Raw genomic sequence first — 21184 nt, forward strand, 5'->3', positions numbered from 1 at the left:
TTCTTAATTGATTTGCAGGAGTTGTTTATCTTTTAGGAACATTAGACGTTTGTGAAATGGATTGCAACTTTTCCCCCACTTTGTCATATGTCTCTTGACTTATGTGGCTTTTAATATACAAAAATATTCAATCTATTAAATTCAGTTGACATGCAAGTGATTAGTTTTTGAATAATAAAGCATATATTTTTTATTTATTCTATATTTTTGTGGTTCTGGAAATTTTTGATTCATCTGAAATTTATTTGAATATTAGTGTTCAGACGTAGCACAGCCAAAAAAAAAAAAGAGTCATTTTGTAAACAGCCAGCACTAAAAAAAGATTAACTGTTGCTATTACTATTTTGAGAATACACATGAGTAAAAATTATCAGAAGCAGATATGTTTATTTATGTTTGTTTTCCTTCCTTGACAATTTTAAAAACCATTTGAGGGTTTTCCCTTCTAGTATTATAAGCATATAATCTTGATATTTCAAGAACAGTTTATAAAGACCACAGATTAACAGAATCATAGTGTTTTAATTTTTCTTTTTATGATATTTTGCAGTTGAAGGTGTTTATTATACATTCTTTACATAGCAGAAAAATTGGAAACAATCTTGAACGGTTCAGAAAATGGTTAAAAAAATTAAGAGTTGCCACTGAAACAATGCTGGGAACAAATTATTTTAATAATGTGGGGAAATACTGTTAACAAGAAAAAACATGGTACAAAGGTGCATATACTACATGATCTCTGCCATATTACAATAAGTAAAAATAACTGGAAGAAAATATATCAAATTATGTCATCTCTTAGTATTTAAGATTATAGATCTATTCCCCCCTTTATTATAATGTATACATCTTCCATAAAAAGGAATTTTTATTTCAGGAATTTCCCTGAAATGGTAACAAAATGATCTGTAGTTCCAGTAGACTTTGTTGTGCAACTTTAGTACAAGTTACTGAAGTTTTATGGTACACCCAGTATTTCTGTACAATTGTCTTTTTCTGTTACCTGTTAAGATAGTGATATGTAATCATGTATGGTTATCACAGTCATTCATGTAGAGTTTAAAAATATATGTGCCTCAGCTCTATCCTAGAAATTCTGATTAAGTCATTCAAGAGCAAGACAAGCATTCTCCACGGTTGATTTACATAGGCTCTGTAGCTGAGAAAGCTGTTTATAAGCAGAAACTGTTTTGTATGATACTAACTTTGTACTTAACAGCAGATATGAACTTTTGAATTAGCATTTTTAAAGCCTTCATTTGCATTTAGTTGTTAAACTTCAGGGGAAAGGAGCATATTTGAGTCACAGAAAATAAATCATCAAGAAAAAAATAAAATAGATATCATACTGTTTAAAAGCTAACTAGGAAAAAAATGTAATAGATTCTGTTTAATAATATTTCATATATAATTCTTGATGGTTTTGGTTTTATCTCTTTCTTCATAGTGAGTGGAGTGCCATAGAAAAAGAAATGGGTGATGGACTGCAGAGTGCTGGTCATCATATGGATGTGTAAGTACCCAGAGAATTTAAGGTAGAACTGGAGGTGACATTTAGTGTGAAAGTGTTAGTGATTCTTCTGTTTTTAAAAAGTTTGCTGGCATTTGTATTGTGCTCTCTGTATACAGATTTGACTTAAAGAAGTTAATCTCAGGAATGCAAGATTAACATTCAAAAATCTTTCAGTTCAGTTCACATATTGCCAGAACAGAGAAGAAAATCCAGATGTTCATTTCTGTGTATATCGAAAGCATTTTACCATCTATTCACAGTAAAAATTTTCATCAAACTAGGAATGTAAAGAATTTCTTCAGTGTAAAACATACACCTAATACTGTACTTAATAGTGAAATATTAATGTTTTCTCCTAAAATCAGGAATAAGGCAAGACTGTTTGCTCCACCACTACTGGTAGAAGTGGTAGTAGAGGTCCTGGTCAGCGCAGTAAGGCAAGAAGATCAAATAAATGGCACATGTCTTAGAAAGGAAGAAGGAAAACTGTCCTATCTTTATTGGCAGTTAACAGGATTTTTCTGTAGAAAATAAAGAATCAGCCAAAAATACTATAGAACTAACAATTGAGTTTAATGAGAATGCATGATACATAATGCATATATAAAAAAACCATTTTTTCATACTAGTAAAATTAGAAAATAAAAGCTTGAAAATGCTGTTTATAATAGTGTGAAAGACCTCTACACTGAAAACTTTATATATAAACATTGCTAAGAGAAACTAAGTACCTAAATAAAAGGTGAGATTAAACCATGTTCATAGCTTGGAAGACTCAGTAGTGTTAATATGAGCATTCTTCCTAAATGACAGTCCCAATCAAACCTCCAGAGATTTTTAATAGAAATTGATAAGCTGATTCAAAAATGTATATAGAAATTCAAAGAACATGAAGTAGTCAGAACAATCTTGAAAAAAAGGACAAAGTTGAACATATTACCTGATTTCAAGACTTACTATAGAGCTACAGTTACCAGGAGATATTGAGATAGATCCATGGAATAGGATAGAATTCAGAAATAGATGCACATTTACATAGCTCATTTCAAGAAATGGTTCTGGAATAACTGGATATCTTCATGGGAAAAAAACTCCTGAACCTTGAGGACTTCCCTTTTGGCCCAGTAGTAGAGAATCCTCCTGACAGTGTAGGAGCCACAGGTTCAATTCCTGCTCCTGAAATAGCCCACATGCCATATGGCAGCTAAGCCCCTGTGCCACAACTATTGAGCCTGTGCTCTAGAGCCCAGGAGCCGCAACTTCTTAGCTGACATACTGCAGCTCCCAAAATGTGCATTCCCTAGAGCCCAGCATATGCTCTGCAACAAGAGAGGCCACTGCAACGGGAAGCCCATGCACTGCCACTAGAGAGTAGCCCCTGCTCTCTGCAACTAGAGAAAAGCCCATGCAGCAACAAAGACTCAGCATAGAAAGGAAGATGGAAAACTGTCTTTATTTGCAGTTAACAGGATTTTTTCTGTATAAATTTTATTTTTTCTGTGGAAAATAAGTAATTTTTTAAAAAAGTGAATCATTAAAAAAAAAGGAACCTTGAGCCATATCTCACATCGTACATAAAAGCTAATTCAGTTTGGATGACATACATCAATATAAAATCTTAAACTATAGCTTTTAGTAGGAAATAGAATATTTTAGCAGCCTTCGAGTAAGCAAAAGATTTTTTTTAAAGGACATGAAAGGAAAAAAAGTCTTTTAAAAATGATAAATTGTTCTTCAAAATTAGAAATTTTGGGATCTCCCTGGTGGTCCAGCAGTAAAGATGCCATGCTTGCATTGCAGGGAGCATTGGTTTGAGCCCTCGGTAGGGAACTACTACCTAACATCCTGTGCCAAAAAACAAAAAAAATTTAAAAATTTAGCTTATCAAAAGATTTCCTTTGTAAGTGGAAGGAATGTAGGAGTACAGAGTCAGTTGGGGAAGATAAGTTCTGGAGATGAATGGTGGTAATGGTTGCACAACACCATGAAAGTACTCGAAGCCACTGAACTGTATACACCAATAAATTGTTAAAAAGGTGAATTTTACGTTACGTTTTACCACACACGAAGAAACACACCCCATTAAGATGGTGAAGAGGCAAGCCACAGACCGGGAGTAAACATTTCCAACCCAAATATATAAAGAGCTCCTACAACTGACCAATAAAAAGACAAAAATATTATTTTATTTAAATATCATTTTTCTTTGGATTATTTAAGCTGACCAGCTGCTTTTCAACTATTTTGTTGTCTTCATACATTCTGTTGACAGGACAGTCTCAGTATTTGCAGGAATTTGGGATTATCCCTTCACTTGGTTTATGTAAACGTTAAATAAAATTAATTTTAGTACTAATACCTAAAACATCTTTACCACTTACCCCTTTCTCCACACTGTGTTTCCAATCTTCAACCAACCAGCCACTTACCTTTTTTGTTTTCTTAACATTAACTTTTCCAGAATCGTAGATTTATGAACTACAGAGTTTTTCCTACTCTTAACAATGATTCTCAAGCCATTTTTCAGTCACATAGGACAAAGTCCACACTCTCACAAATGTAAATTTATATTTATAGAATACGTATTTTGCCTACTTTCATAAATACTATAAGCACATCGCTTTTCAGTGAGCAGTAACTTAGATTTTTTGTTTATTTTTTAATTCAGTAAACTTGTTTACTTAACTACATGAAGCAGGCTTGGAGGCATAAAGTATATTTTTATACTTTATGTAGTTGATTTGCAATACTATGTTAGTTTCAGGTATATAGCAAAATGATTCAGTTATATATTTATTTCTTTCAAATTTTCCATTATAGGTTATTACAAGATACTAAATATAGTGCCCTGTGCTATACTGGGGCACTGTGCTATATTTAACAAAAGATACTACAGTGCTTATTAAGCTACCTTAAGAAGGACCATTTTTTGGTTTTTTTTTATATCCAAGACCTTGCTAAACACATTTTGGTAAAATTCAGTAGAATTGTCATGGTAATTAAGGATTGCTCTTTGGGGGTGGGATAAATTAGGAGTGTGGGATTAACAGACACAAACTTATTCTCATTGTCTGTATTTTGGTCAGTCATTCATGGGTAGCAAGTGGTCAGTGGACCATGCTTTGAATAGCCCTTCTTTAGAATATTAATATTTTGTATCTTGATAAGAGTCACTATATACGTTATTTTTTAAACAGGTATGCATCTTCTATTGATGATATTTTGGAAGATGAAGAACATTATGCAGATCAGTTAAAGGAGTATCTTTTTTATGCAGAAGCATTGCGGTAAGTATAATACATGTTCCAGATGCAGTCCTATGGCTGGTCAACACTCTCTTCATCTGTTACTCTAAAATAAAGAGAATAAGATGATTTTTAAATGAATTCCTTCCCCTAGATATTGACTGAGATCTCACTGTATTCCTATCTGTTGCAGAGTGCTAGACATAGGAATTTAAGACGACCCTGATCCCTGGTGGCTCAGATGGTAAAGAGTCTGCCTGCAATGCAGGAGACCTGGGTTTGATCTCTGGGTTGGAAAGATACCCTGTAGAAAGAAATGGCAACCTACCAGTATTCTTCCCTGGAGAATCCCATGGACAGAGGAGCCTGGAGGGCTACAGTCCATGGGGTCACAAAGAGTCGGACATGACTAAGAGACTAACACTTCCACTATATTTGAAACATTATATTGATAAAACCTTTTAGTCTCTGACTTCAAGTCTGTCTGTATGTTGTTGTTTCTGCTTTTTTCTTGGAGATTGGAAGCAGAGTACACATTGAGTGTATGTTATTATGATCTGTCATTAAATTGTATATTACCTTTAAATTCTGTGATTTTCCATACCTGCATATTTTATCTCCTTAGTAAGGTTGTAAAATTTCTTAATGTTAGGACTTTGTCTTCTGTTTTTATGGTATCTCCTACAGGGCCAAGCAGAATTCTCTGGGAGATATTCCAGTTTAGAAAAATGAATCATTTTCCTGTCACTTTTAAAATCAGTATAAGAATTCTGTTAATAAAACAGAAGAGCAGTATTCCTTTGGCTGTTCAGTAGCTGGGATGAAAACATCACATTGTTAGCATTTTTCCTTCTAGAGCTTTGAGTAGTAGAGGTCACACCAAGCTTTTTCAAGTAACTTACCAAAGGAAGGTTGCTCAACACAATGGAACTCTTTGCAACTCTTAAAGATTATAGAAAAGATGAATGTATATTGATAAAGAAACGTGTCTTTGGTATATAGTTCAGAAATGCCTAGCTAAAGTCTAGAACAATATATACCATCTATTAATATGAATTGTGTCTGGATTGTAGAATTATGGAGAAGAAAGTGTTTTTAAAACTTATTTAGTACATTCCTGTGTTAGAATCTTTTTTTTTTAGTAAGCATGGATTACTTTTATGATAATAAAAACTAATAGACATTTCTAAGTAGAAAATTTTGAGATAATCTTTTTAAATAATACTCAGTTGTTATGTGAGATTATAGCATTAATTCCAGTGCTGTACAAAAAAAGCTTTTTTAAAAAATGTATGTGATAACAGTATGTTTATTGAAAAAACTTTTGCAAGTATCTGGAAAACAACCTTTTTTGATTTAAAATATAAAGTATTTATGCTTAGGTTCTGCTAGATTAAATTTTTAATATTGGGGTACTACATTGTAAGCTTAAAATTTCTAGATATAAAAGTTCTGACCATAGTAAGATATGAATGCCTCCACTATACCCGCTGAGGAAAAATTTAACATGTTAATAATTAGAGAGGCCACAAAAATTAAATGGCAGCACTTTTTTTCTCCTAGGGCTGTGTGCAGGAAACATGAACTTATGCAGTATGACTTGGAGATGGCTGCTCAGGACCTAGCATCCAAGAAGCAGCAGTGTGAGGAACTGGCAACTGGGGTGAGCTGTTTTCTGTTTGGGTCTTTGGTATTATAATGACCCTTAAGTGAAATGGGCTGCAGGATGCCTGTAGCTTTTCAAGGGGAGTAATTTGTGGACAACTGTATAATTCTTTTGGTTGTGATCTTGACATAAAAAGATATAAGCCACTAGGGGCTTCCCTGATGGTCCAGTGGTTAAGACTACGTGCTTTCATTGCAGGGAGCACGAGTTCAATCCCTGGTCAGGGAACTAAGGTCCCACATGCTGCATGGTGGTGGCCAAAAATTAAATTAAAAAATTAAGTCTTAAAAAAAATGTAAGCCATTAAAACATATATAGTGTTATAAGAAATTTTGCCAAATTGCACTGTATAATAAGAACCATCTCTTTTCTGATTAAGTGAAAAAAAAATTATTCTTTGGGATTGAAATAATGACCTTTGCAAGATTTAATTTTATCACTTACATTATAGAAATTTTAGTTAACTTGAAAAACTGCCCTGTTAGAATCATTGCCTCTCTCCTAACAGAGAGCTTTTTGTGTACTTTATTCTTGAATCCTTACAGTGAGTACTTGTGAACAAAATTTTGTATCTTACTGTATTAGACTTAGATCATTTTTATAATCAGCTTTCTACTGTCCAGCTGTTTCATTGGAATAAATAAGCTGTCGTGGTGAGGGCACACAATCTGGAAGTAATGAGGCCATGACAGTGCCACTGCTTATAAGTCATCTCATAGTTAACAAGTCCTGTACTTTTAAAAGTGCTTGTGGGTTACCCACATAAAGATACGTGGGGAAAGACCTTTCACCATGAAGCAGGTACGCACTGGCTTGATTTATTTTTAAAATCCAGGGGAAATTTCCAGTCCATTTTCAGGGAGCTTGGTCCTCTACTCCTGCATGTGCAGGGAAAAGCATTTTCTTCAGTAAACTCCAGAGAGTGAGGAGATGGTGAAGTTTGAGGCTTGGGTGTAGGCATTCTGTTTTATTAATAGATAACCAAGTTTTAGTGTGAGTTATGCAGATTTTAAATGGTTTTTTCAGTTTGGTTTATTTTCATTGTTGCCTGTTGAATTTTATCCATTTTTTATGATCACAGAGTAATTGAAAGAATATGACTCCTGACATAAATAACTTGCCTAGTATTTCACTTGGAAGTTTTCCATATGATGAAGAAGCTCAGTTAAAATTTTTCCTTTTTTGATTCTTCAGCATCTCTAGTATCATAAGCCTTAATAGTAGCCCCCTGGTTGTATGGTTTGTGGTCTTCTGTCTGAGTTAGGGGGAAATGGCTATTTCCTCTTTAAAAAAAAAATTGTGATAAAATATACAGAACATAGCATTTATTATTTTAACCATTTTTCAAGTTCAGTAGTAGTAAGTTCATTCACATGGTTGTGCAGCCAACCTGCAGAACTCTTCATCTTGCAAAATTGAAACTCTATACTTACTAAATATCAACTATTAATTTCCCTCTTTACCTAGCCCTTGGCAGTCACCATTCCACTTTCTGTCTCTGTAAGTTACACTACTCTGGATATTTCATGTAAGAAGACTTGTACTGTATTTGTCTTTTTGTGACTGGCTTATTTTACTTAGCACAGTGTCCTCAAGGTTCATCCATATTGTATCGTGTGTCAGAATTTTCTTCCTTTTTAAGACTGAAAAATATTCAGTGTACAGATGTTATTTATCCATTCATCTGTTTCTGTTTCATCTTAGACTGTGAGAACATTTTCTTTGAAGGGAATGACTACCAAGCTCTTCGGTCAAGAAACTCCAGAGCAGAGAGAAGCCAGAATAAAGATGCTAGAAGAACAAATAAAGGAAGGAGAACAACAACTTAAGTCTAAAAATCTGGAAGGCAGGTAAAAATGCTGGGGTGTTTAACATGGCTAGACTTATAGGCTCTGTGGCAGGTGGCTTATAACCATTCCTAGCTTCATCAGTGTCCCTGGATGTAGCCTCATCTTCTAAAATACAGTGATTGAATATTCATAAGAAACTTGAGTAATCAAAAATCATGTTACATAGAAGCATTTGTGTTAGTGTTGGGGGAAAGAGGAAGAAGGAAGTGTTTAAACTTCATAATATTATTTTTTTGCACTTTACATGATTTCTATCTTTTGCATATTTCCTCTGCTCTTTTCTGTCAGTTAAAAGCCTGATCATTCTGCAATGCCCAGCTCTTGAACTGCTTCCTTTGTTAAGCCTTCTCACAGGCTGTCACAGCACTTGGTTCATACCCTTACCCCGTGGCAGTTTGTACAGTGTGACTGTCTCTGGCTATACGAACCCTTCAAAGTCAGTGATTGTGTCTTCTTCATCTTTGTGTCCCAGCACCTTGCATATGGCTTAGAATATAATTATTCCATAAATATTTTTAGAAATTCAGTTCTCAGAGATCTGCCATTACTTCTGGGCCCATTTTTCATGTTGTTTTTGTCTGATAGTTGTTGAGTAAATCAAGGCAGACCAAGAGTTCCACTGATTTGGAGGTGGTTTTGTTAATTTTTGAAACTGCTGGTGTCAAGTAAGTCAAAGTAAACTCAAGAACAGAGTTAAAAAGACAAGTGGCTCTCAGAATTTTTAAAACTTTAGTTGTCATTTAAAGTAAATACATGATAAATGTAATACGTAATCCATCTTGTTGAAAAGACTGTGTGTTTTGCAGTGACTCCAGGCAGGTAAGTTCATGTGGCATCTGTTGGCTTATAAGTTGGTTCAAGGAGCCATTTACATCTTTTTTATAGGAATAATTTGAAGCTGGAATTTGTGGTAAAAGAGACTATTAAATTATAGAAGAGTGTATGACTGTCTGCTTTTTCTCTCACTTTATAGACAAAAACCCAACTCAGATGAGAAGTGTTTATTTGAATTAATATATAGTTTACTTAATTTAAATACGAATAATAATGATGACTATACCCTTTATTTCAGAGAGTTTGTCAGAAATGCTTGGGCTGATATTGAACGCTTCAAAGAACAAAAGAACCATGATTTAAAGGAGGCCCTCATAAGCTACGCAGTCATGCAGATCAGTATGTGCAAAAAGGTAGGTTTTGGTTTCAGTGAAGGTACCAGTATATTCAGAAGTGCTGGCAAATTTCTTTAAAATCAGTTTCTTATTTGGAACAAAGTATATATCATTTTCATTTTTACAGTCCATTCTTTTCCAGAATGTTTCCCAGTTTCTCTACTTAATTTTGAAAGAAATGTCATACTCAGAATCTTAATTACCAAGTCTCCACTCATCTGAAGTTTCAAATTTGTATGCCCTATTTATTACTTGTATTTGAAAATATGTACTAAAAGCATTATATGGTTATGTGATATTCTTGAACAGGGCAGTAAAATACCATTCCTAATAGCGATACATACTTTCATTGGAAAATGGTCTAAACGTTAGGGCCTGGATAAAGTAGTAGCTAATGGAGTATTCATTGTTAGAAAAGACAAGATGGATCTCACATGCACTGTCCTAATAAGATGTCCTAATAGGACGGCAGATGAGAAAACAAGCTACACACTAGTGCGTATAATGCAATCCTGTTTTTGTGGGAAAGAGGAAAGTGTGTATTTTTTAAATGATTGGATGTATACAAATGAGTTTGAAAAGATACACATGAAAGTGTGTATTAATAAACATGTCACTTACACCTATCATATAAGGTATGAACACTGAAGCTTATTCTGGTTAAAATAAGTGTTTTGGCAGTGATGGAAATTTTTCTAAAACGATGTTGTAAGAACAACATGTATAATCTTCCTTAACCTCATTTTCATAGCCCCAGTGCTGCCTGTGTTTACCAGTCAGTACTGGTGCACCTTTCTCTAGTGCTTCTCACTTTATTGAGCGATTCAGCATGCTTTATCTCAGTAAATCATTTAGTAAGGCAATCTGGGACGTTTTAAAGGATTGTGCGGTTTTGTTTTGTTTTTCTTTTGTGCTCCATCAGGGAGGAAAAAAAGCTAAAAAGATTGATTTTTTTCCTATTGTTCAAAGCCTCAGTAAATATTGATAAACTTTAATGTATAAGTATTAAAATATTCTTCATAAATTAGAAGTTATTAGAGAATATATATATATAAACAAGAGATATATATGTATATATCTTGTTTGTTGAAAACATACCTTCTACCACTTTCTAGATTTTACTGTTACATTTTTTACAAACATGTGTTTTTGTTTAAGCCTATTAGGTATATAATAACGTGTTAGTTTTTGCTAAATAGCCTGCTGTAACCATTGAGAGGGAGTTTATAACTTTTTATCAAAATATTGGTTATTAGGTTAATTAATAGTTCATTAAATTATATTTAATTGTTAGACTAATCAAGTTTTTCATTTCAGATATTGCAAAACTTGTTTTATAAGTAGAAATGATATGAGTATATGATAGGAGTAAATGAGTCTTTCAGAAAGAAGTAGGAATTCTGTCTCTTTTTTGAAGATAGGCTCATACAATGATTCTATTACTTTTTTCAGAAGTATTTCACTTTGACTTACATTAGCCATTGCCAGAAAAAGTATTCTGTTTGTTGGAGTTATTGATTATTCCGAAAGGTGAAATCTAACATACCAGTAAGCCAAGTACTTGGGCTTTCAAAATCCTTCCAAAATTACATTTTAAGGTTTTGGGGGCTTTTTTTTTTTTTTTCCGTTTGTTTGTTTTAAAAGGGAATTCAAGTTTGGACCAATGCTAAAGAATGCTTTAGCAAGATGTAATCCTGTGAAATGAATTTCTCTTCAATCAAAGTACCCCAAAACAGAAGCACAAGTAAATAAAAAGATTTGTTACCCTGCATACACAAAAATATATAGTAAGTTGCGTTAAGTTCGACTTTCCTTAATTTGATTATATTAATAGTTATATTAATATAGCACAAAAGGATGTATTTTAATGAAGATTAAATATTATAATTTGAGGTTTTGGGGACTGGTGCTGATTGTAAAATGTTAATTAGATAAAATATACCAACAGATTGTTGCTTCTGAACCAGTGTCTGAGTATCAAGATGTTAGATCATTTCTAGAAGTTCATTTCAGTGCCCACTGTTTCATATTTGCTTATGTAGGGAGTCTTTCCCTAAGACTGAATTCTTATCTTTATGTGCTAAGGCCCACTAATCTATCAGAGAGGGTTAATTTTTCTTGCCTTACAGTTGAGCTGTTTGGTTTGACAAAGCTCAGCTGAAATTTAGTGTGAAATCTAAGAATTTCTCCTACGTTCATTAATGCCCATGAACATTAATACACTAGACAATGCCTTCAGTGTGTGTTTTACCAGAATTTTGATGTGGTCAAAAATTTTATACTGCCAACAAAGAAGACTCAACTTCTCAGTGGAATACATTGTTATAATTTAGGAATTGCTATATAGAAAGTTTTGAGTATGTTACATATACAAGCATTAAATTCTTAAATAATTCTTAACCTCAGTGATGAGCCTAAATTTACTCTGCTTGGCTCTCTATACATGGCATTTCAGGGTACAAGATGTAGCATTTCAATGTATAAGATATATGTAGTGAACATATGTATTAGTATCTTCATTATTATCATCCTTTTTTATTGCTTGGCTGTAATTTTTATAAAGATAAATTATATTGCTTTTGTGTATGTGTTTTTGTGGTGTATGTTCAGAAGCCAAGCACCCTTGGAATTTGCTAGCTTTGCAGAACTCTACATGTGTACTCATTATTACTAATTATGTAAAAAAATTTTTTCAGTACTGTTCAACATTTGACTTTTTTACATGTTTGAAATGTTGCTGAATTTTTGTGCTGTTTGCCAGACTTATACAGTAAATAAATGAAGTACTGTGTTGATTTTCATATGATTTTTGTTATTTAACAAAGTGGTCTATATCTATTAGTATCTGATGCCCTGTGGAAAAATAATATATGCCATACTATGTTTTGAAGAGTTTCAGTTCAGTTCAGTTCAGTTGCTCAGTCGTGTCCGACTCTTTGTGACTCCATGAATTGCAGCACGCCAGGCCTCCCTATCCATCACCAACTCCCAGAGTTCACTCAAACTCAAGTCCATCGAGTCAGTGATGCCATCCAGCCATCTCATCCTCTGTCGTCCCCTTCTCCTCCTGCCCCCAATCCCTCCCAGCATCAGAGTCTTTTCCAATGAGTCAACTCTTTAATTGTATACATTTGTCTTATGCCAAAATGTTGGATTTCTTAAAAATAAGATTATGAAATGATATATGATTTCTAAATTTTTACCTTTTTTTAAAAAAAGATAAAATTGTTAGAAGCAAAAGTCATCTTGGTAGGTACACTTTTCATCCCACTGAAGTGTATCCTCTCTTGGCTCACGAAATAAAATAGCTTTCCATTTGGCCTTTAAAATCAAAAGCCTTTTCTTCCAACCTAACCTTATGCTAAAAGAAAAAATGTATTAGAGGACTTGCCTGGTGGTACAATGGATAAGAATCTTGCCTGCCAGTGCAGGGGACACAGGTTTGATACTTGGTCTGGGAAGATTCCACATACCTTGGAGCATCTAATCCATGAGCCACAACTGCTGAGCCTGCACGCTCTAGAGCCTGTGAGCCACCACTAATGAGCTCCTGTGCTGCAGCTACTAAAGCCCATGCACTTAGAGCCCATGCTCCACAACAAGAGAAGCCACTGCAATGAGAAGCCTGCTCACTGCAACAGGAGCAATTCCAAGCAACACTGAAGGCCCAGCACAACCAAGAAAAAAAGCATTAGATTTTTTTTCTACTACCTGACCTAATTTGAGAAGGTCACTGATACCTATGTTTTGAGATAAATTAGCAAAAATATTTTATCATCTCTGAAATACACAAATATTCATTTGGTTGTATGTATATTTAAGTAGGAATATCTTGATGGATTGAGTTTGAAAAAGTTTCACTTGATAGTACAATAATTCCTTTAAAAAGAACTCTTAAAGGTTTTATGTGAAAATCATTTTTGGTACTATTATATGTGCGTGTGTGCTCACTCAGTCGTGTCTAATTCTTTGAGACCCCATGGGCTGTAGCCCACCAGGCTCTGTCTGTGGGATTTCCTTCTCCAGGGGGTCTTCCTGACCCAGGGATTGAACCCACATCTCCTGCACTGGCAGGCAGATTTCGTTACCACTGCGCCACCTGTGTGCATTTACCCTTTTCAGTATTTAAAAACTAGAACTCAAAAATGAATTATTTAAAGGGGAGATAGATCTCCAAAAATAAATATAAAAAGCTTGTATGAGCAATAACTAGAGAAGACTTATTACATAAATGTAAATACTTCATAACGGAGGAAAATTTAATCTTTACAGTGTACCAGTGATGCAGTTAGTGTAGTCAAAGCATTAAAATTAACTGAAGTCATACCTCACCTTCATTTATATCCAAAAACTTGATGAATGAGTCACTGGTAATTACAACATAGCATCCAAAACAGGAACTGAGAGTTCTTAAAATTCAAGCATCTTTAGAATAAACACATACCCAGCTCGGAATGGAATGAAAAGCCGAGGGTTATATAACAGGAATGCTAGCTAGGCTTTGTATATTCTTATAATCATTTTTTATATTTACATGCATACTCTCTTCATGGTAGAATTTACTGATTATCCTGGAAATATTTACCTAAAAAAATTTTAGAAAAAATTTTTTTTATTTAATAATCCAGAGAAATAAACTAACAAAAGGCCAAATCAGTAAAATTGTACTTCCTTCCTTACTTTATAGCTTTAAAAGAGCATACTAGAGGGAAAAAAATGAGCCAATAAAATTCAAAGTAAGTAGAACAAAGAAATATTAAAAGCAAGAGCAAAAATCAGTGATATTGAAAACAGGTAATACAGTTAACAAAGCCAAAAGTTGGTCTTTGAGAGTATTAATAAAATTAAACCTCTAGCAAAATGATGGAAAAACCTAAAAGACAGATTATCCCTATCAGGAATGAAATCAAGAATGTTATTTAGATCTTTCAGACGTTAAAAGGATAATAAGGAATGTTACGTACAAATGTAAACCAATAAATTAAAGTCATCAAATTTCTTGAAAAATACAGCTTACTAGAACTGACACAAGACAGAAAATGTGAATAGTTTTAATATTAAAGAAAATATCAGAAATTTTCATACAAAAGAACTCAAGGAATAAAAAGCTTTAATTCTACACAGATTTTCAGAAAATAGGGGTAAAGGGAATACTTCCCCAATTAAAAAAAAAAAAATGAGAACAAGTATTATCCCAATAGCGAAACTAGCCAAAGACATTTCAAGGAAAGAAAGTGGACATTCCAATATATATCATGAACATAGATACAAAAATTATTGAACTATTAGCTAGTTGAATCCAGCAATAAATAAAGAGCATAATACCTTATGACCAAGTAGTTTATCTCAGAATGCGGGGTCATTTTAAAATTAGAAGAGTCAATTACTATAATCTACCCTGTTAACAAAATAAAGGAATCCTTCATGATCACTTCAATACATGCAGACAGACATTTGACAGGATTCAACTCTGATTCATGACTTAAAGCTCTGAAGAAACTAAGAATAGAAGAAACCTTAATTTGATAAAGTGCATCTGTGGAAAACCTACAGCTAACATCATATCTAATGTTGGGAAAGTTAAGTTCATCACTAGACACCTCCTCACTAGACAATACATGCCCCCATTTCCCCCTTTGTTCCCACCAATGCTGAAATTCTCTGGCTTTCTCCCTTCAACTGTCTCCTTCCCAGATTGTTCCCTGTGCTCACTTTTCTCTGAATATTGTTGAACCTTGAAGAAGATCGATGCCTCATTCGTAAAGCTTATAACAGGAAATTCATTCACGTATGTTCACCAGGTGGACACTCCACAAGTCCAAAAAGTCTGGGGAATCTGTTGATTCAGCAAATTTTATAAAATCATCCCCAGATGAAGGTGGAACTAGTTGATTCAGTAGCAGAAGTCCAAATGAATAAACCATCGTGTGATACAAGCAGCATCAGCAGAAGACGAGGAGAAATTCCTAAATACTCGGTTATTAAGGCCTTGATTGCAGAGCATAATAGCTAACATGCATGAAAATGCTACTCATACTACACCTAAAACTGAGGCACAGTGTGGCAGTGTGCTGACCCAAGGTCCCATATATAGTAACTGCTAGAGTCAGAGTTTAAATGAACCCAAATAACATGGCTCTAGAGCCTGTACTTTTCAAGGCTTTTCCCGTTTGGAGGAGCAGAGACTTGGAGGAGACCCTCTGGGACAGACCCATGAGGATGGCAGAGGGATAGAAAAGGTAACTTTCACCATACTCAGACTGTAAGGTATTTGAAAGGAAAATGTCATGGGTACTTCTGGAAGTGGGGACAGGGAGTGGAGACATGAGAGAGAAGCGGGATGTGGTGAAATACTAGACTAGTGCTCCAACTTACGTATTTGTGAATCACTTGGGGATCTAGTTAAAACACAGATTCTGATTGTATAGATTATAGAGTGGAGCCTGAGAGTCTGCATTTCTTAACAAGCTCCCAGATACTGGCAGTGCTACTGGTCACCCTTAAATGCATATATTTATATTATATTGGACATCACTATTAGGCCAATGACCTGGCCAAACAGATATATTTTGGTTCAGTTATTTAGAAAATATACAAAAATTTAGCAATTATACAAAAAAAAAGAAAATTAGATAATAGCAACTTTTTAGTACTATGTCAAGTTTGGAAGTTTATATCAAAAGCAAATTCTGTGTGAAGCTTTAATGATAAAGATGAGTAATGGATAATAATTACATAAAAACAAATTTTATAGTGATAAAAATAACATTTATGAGGCATTCATCAAATATTGTGGAAGACTTGCTATTAAATAGAGTGATTTACACTGTACTTTTGGTTTATCTTTGCACCTTCACCATTCCTCTAAAATGGCAGTAAGGGGAAAAATTTTTTTTTGAGTACCATTAAGGACAAAGGGAACAGAAGAGACAACAGTGCACAAGAAATGTTGACAAAATCACAAAAGTTTGGAAGAATAAAAAGATGGAGAAGTGTTAATTGACTAAGCAAAATGTTGACAACTGAAACTTAATAATACATGCTTATAGTGGGGGCTGCTAATGAGAAGCAAGCTAATTTGCACAGCAGAATGTAAGACTCAGGAATTAGAGGAAACCGAATGAATGGGTGTAGAGTTAAAGGTGGGGCAAGAGCAAGTAGACGCCCAGGACCTGACTCTTCTCCATATAATGAGGAGAGCACCATTGCACATTACTATGAAATTTCAGATGAATAGAAAATTCCAGGAAACAGTTAATATACAGAGAATTGCTATCATCATAGCATCAGGCTTCTCAATAGCAAAGTCTCCAAAAAGAAAAGAGTAATTGCTTCAGAATTCTAAAGATGAACTATTTCCAGCTTGACAGCCAAACCGTCAATCACATGTGAGGCAGAACAAAGACATTTTTGGATATGTAGTTTCAAAAAATTCTCTTCCTATACACTTATTCTCAAAAAGCTATCAGAGGATGTGGTTCACCAAAGCAGGAGCATTGACCTGGAAGACATGGGATACAGAAAAAGGAGATCCAGCATAGAAGGTAGATGACAGAAATGCCCAGAAGACAACCAGAAGGAGTCCCAGGAGGGCACTGTCCGTTGGGAAGCCAGAGATGGAGAGCTCCAGGAGAAAGAACGGCTGGGGAAAAGTTGGAATTGTAGGCTTCTGTGTAGATCTGACAAATGTGGAATGTTGTATGTGGAACCGTTGGAGTGGGATGTTAGACATAGAAAACTAAGCAATAAAAACAAGTCTATTGTAATATTCAGGAGGAAAAGGAGTGTTTTGCAGGAAGAGTATCATAATCAGAATATACTACATGGCTCTGAAGTTAAAATATTTACGTAATTACAATAATGGAAACCTGACAAAGAGCTTATCCAGACACGGTGCTAACCACTGTAATGGTTGTTTGGGAGGAGAGATTAAGCATGCCAAATAGTTAACCTAGTATGTTGATAAATCAAGACACAGCACCAGAAGCATTGTTAAAAAATACAAAGATAAATGTCCAGAGAAATGGCAAAAAGAAGTGAAGGGACTGAAGAATAGAGGATAGGTAGAAGGTGAAATAAGGGGCAGCTATTTTTGTCATAAGCCGTTTTTTTTTTTTTTAACACTGTATTGTGGAAATTCTCAAACATACTCAGAAGTATAGAGAAAAGTACAGTGAATCTCCATGTACCCCTCAACCAGCCCCAACAATTACAGACATGGCCAATCACATTCCATCCATACTCTGACTAATTTTATTTTATATTGTAAATCTTTAAATACTATTTAATTTTTTAAAAATTTATTGAAGTATAATTGATTTAGAATGTGTCAATTTTTACTGTACAGCAAAGTGATTCAGTTATACATTCTTCTTTACCATTATGGTTTATTATAGGAAATTGAATGTAAGTACTATTTAATTTTAAATTAATAGTTAAATACCTGCAGATGATAGGAATAATATTTGTGAAAAATTATCACTATATACCAAACTGCTTTGTGACCAAAAGGAAAATAACAGTAATCACTGCCTCAGACAACATGACCCCATAGGAACCAACCATATCAAAGTTGGTACATGTGGTAGACAGTATGCTGCTGCTGCTAAGTTGCTTCAGTCGTGTCCAACTCTTTGCGACCCCATAGACGGCAGCCCACCAGGCCCTGCCGTCCCAGGGATGCTCCAGGCAAGAACACTGGAGTGGGTTGCCATTTCCTCCTCCAATGCATGAAAGTGAAAAGAGAAGGTGAAGTCGCTCAGTCATGTCGGACTGTTAGCGACCCCATGGACTGCAGCCTACCAGGTTCCTCCGTCCATGGGATTTTCCAGGCAGGAGTACTGGAGTGGGGTGCCATTGCCTTCTCCCGGTAGACAGTATAATACACTAGAAATGAATATGGATATGAGTGATAAAAGTGAGAACACACATCTCTCCAGAAGTGGCTCCAAAGGAATTGTAACTAAAAGAAAATTAAAGAAGTATCAGGAATTAGGCTATCAGCAAAATATGGCTGCAGTATACTGACATGAAACGGCAATGTCCACATCTGCCCCTCCCCACTTACTGTAGATGATGTCATAAGTGATGGTTTCCAGTCATCGCAGTGAAGTACACTTCCTGCTTGTTACAGACTCGGCTTGGTGTGCAAATGCTGCGCTCCTGTATGTGACAAGATGAAGAAAAGAGAAGTAATGTGAGTCAGTAGCTAATTCAGAACATGTGTAATAAAAATGTAAAAATAATTGCTTCTTTCGTCTAATATATAAGAAGCAGAGAAAAAGATGGGGCACAGGTCAAAAGGATTAAGAGTGGGGAGCAGTGTATACATTAACCAGGGAGCAGCTGACATGGGAAGGGAGGTATATTCTAGCACATTCATGTCTGATTACGTCCCCATGCTGATTTTAAAATAATTTGGCAATGACCTACCATTAAGAACTGCTTACATTTTACCTGTCCCCACCCCCCTGCCCACAAGGTGAAAGTGAGAGCCGCTCAGTCATGTCTGACTCTTTGCGACCCCATGGACTATACAGTCCATGGGATTCTCCAGGCCCGAATACTGAAGTGGGTAGCCTTTCCCTTCTCCAGGGTATCATCCCAACCCAGGGATCAAACCCAGGTCTCCCGCATTGCAGGCGGATTCTTTACCAACTGAGCCACAAGGGAAGCCCACCCACAAGTTGAGCATAGCTATATTTTGTTTATTCAAAGGGAAAAGCTATCAAAAGCACAGAAAGGTAGCCAGCAGTGCATCAAGGCTCAAAAATGATAGATTCTTATCAGGAGAAGCAAGTCTGAGGCCAGAAACTCAGGGTGACGGGGCAGCATGGGAGGCCACTGAAAGATGGTGTGGGCCCGCATGGGCATTGGCACCTTCAGTGCCTGTCCTGGCTCTGCCCTTTCTTTTCCTGCCCTTGAGCTTCCAGTTTGGAGTGGGTGGGGGCAGTTAGTGATTTGGGAGTTGCTCCAAAGGACAGAATTACTGTGAGAAGAAATTAATACTGTGCGATCAAGCACCTGATGCTCAGGCCAGATGAAAGGCAGATTCTTTCTGGAGGCATCAAGTGAATAATTCTTCCCAGAGTTGCTAAATTTTAAGAGAATGGTTGAGCGGTGTGTTTTCTGGTTAAAGGAGGTGATAAGAGCCAAGGCATTCATTCCCTCAAAATCAATCCCTGATCTTTCCTACTGACTATAATAAATGTGAGAAAGAAATTTTCAGTGTTGATATTTATGAATTGTTAATTAGCATAGTTGACTTTTGTTGATCTCATTAGTGAGAGTCAAAATTTGAAGAAAAAAAAAATTCATGGGATTCTGATTCATGGAATTTCAGGTGGGGCCTGGGGTAAAAAATCTGCATTTTCTAAAAATGTCCCAGGAGATTCTGATGAGCAACCAAGTTGAAAACACTTCATTCTAAGGATAGAGGCAAATGGTAACCACCACAGTGGAGTTCAGTTATAAATGACACATTCCATACCCTTCTTTGCCTTCCAGATATGGTCAATAAAAATACAGCCCATAAAAGTTGAAGCCCTTCCAAATATGGTCATGGATGTGGTGAAGAGTTCACTTTAGGACATGTGGAGCTTTGTATGATGAGAACAACCAGGTCGAGGTGACCAGGAGGGAGTTAGATATACAGGTCAGAAGCTCCAGAAACGTCTTAGCTGAACATGGGTTTGGGGGACGTTAGCAAATAGATGGAATGAACACTGTGGGGAGCAGCCTGAATGAACGGAGACCCAAGTATGAAACCGTATGTGTGGATATGGGCATGACCATGGTAACTAATCTTTCTTCCTTCTACTTCAGTTTTGGTAAAAACTCAACTCTATTTCTGTGTTAACCTGTGTTCCCGTTTAGACTCTGAATGCCCAGTTCTTTCAGCCATCACTCATGTGCTTTCCAGACTCTGACCCACCTGAGCTAATATTACTTGTCAACCTCTGATTTGAAGTATCCTTCTCAAAACTTAGGACCCAGAAATAAGTATGACCCTGCAGAGGTTCACCCAGTGTAAGCAGGATACAGGAAGGCTGCTCCTAGCTGGTGTTGAGACACCACTCGTTACCCGTCAGCCAACTGAGGGTCACCACTGTGAGCCAGGTCCCTGTTTCCCTTACACCGCTAAAAGCGCTCAGGAACCAAAAAGAAGAAAGAGGGAGTCACTCAGTCCTGTCCAGCTCTGTGACCCTATGGACTGTAGCTCACCATGTCCATGGACTCCATGTCCATGGACTTCTCCAGGCAGGAATACTGGAGTGGGTAGCCATTCCCTTCTCCAGGGGATCTTCCCAACCAAGGGACCAAACCTAGGTCTCCTGTATTGCAGGAAGATTCTTTAACCACCAAACCTATGTTGTATCACATAATTCTACTTTTCTGGATTCACTATATATTCATATATATATATATATATACACACACACACATATATATGTGCTAAGTCACTTCAGTTGTGCCTGACTCTGTGCAACCCCATGGACTGTAGCCCACCAGACTCTTCAGTCCATAGGGATTCTCCAGGCAAAAATACTGGAGTGGGTTGCCATGCCCTCTTCCAGGGGAGATATATATATATATAGAGAGAGAGAGAGAGAGGGGAGAGAGAGAGAGGGAGAGAGAGAGAGAGGTTTCAAGTTTCTCTCTGTATCTTTAGGTATAGATACATGCATACCCCCAGGTAAAGGATTGGCTTCTCTTAGGACTAGGCCTGATAGAGGCACCAG

At 35.9% G+C, this 21184-nt stretch overlaps 1 protein-coding gene across 4 annotated transcripts in view; it reads left to right on the plus strand.

Moving 5' to 3' along the window:
* SNX4 (sorting nexin 4) overlaps window positions 1-18688 on the plus strand; it is a 59320-nt gene extending 40632 nt beyond the window's left edge. For 2 of the 4 annotated variants that reach the window (XM_086401829.1, XM_086401846.1), the window contains exons 9-14: window positions 1448-1513; window positions 4711-4800; window positions 6322-6421; window positions 8129-8274; window positions 9347-9461; window positions 18577-18688. In XM_086401829.1, coding sequence (XP_086257955.1) covers window positions 1448-1513; window positions 4711-4800; window positions 6322-6421; window positions 8129-8274; window positions 9347-9461; window positions 18577-18615 — 556 coding nt within the window. In that variant the 3' untranslated portion in view covers window positions 18616-18688. Of the gene's footprint in view, window positions 1-1447; window positions 1514-4710; window positions 4801-6321; window positions 6422-8128; window positions 8275-9346; window positions 9462-11087; window positions 12245-18576 lie in introns of those variants that run through there. The other 2 variants (XM_086401819.1, XM_086401840.1) reach the window with 1 other exon arrangement.
* Window positions 18689-21184: the final 2496 nt, after the last annotated feature.

The sequence above is a fragment of the Bos grunniens genome, chromosome 1 (genome assembly GCF_055505025.1).
Source record: "Bos grunniens cultivar Pamir isolate PY7600 chromosome 1, Bosgru_T2T1.0, whole genome shotgun sequence".
Taxonomy (NCBI): domain Eukaryota; kingdom Metazoa; phylum Chordata; class Mammalia; order Artiodactyla; family Bovidae; genus Bos; species Bos grunniens.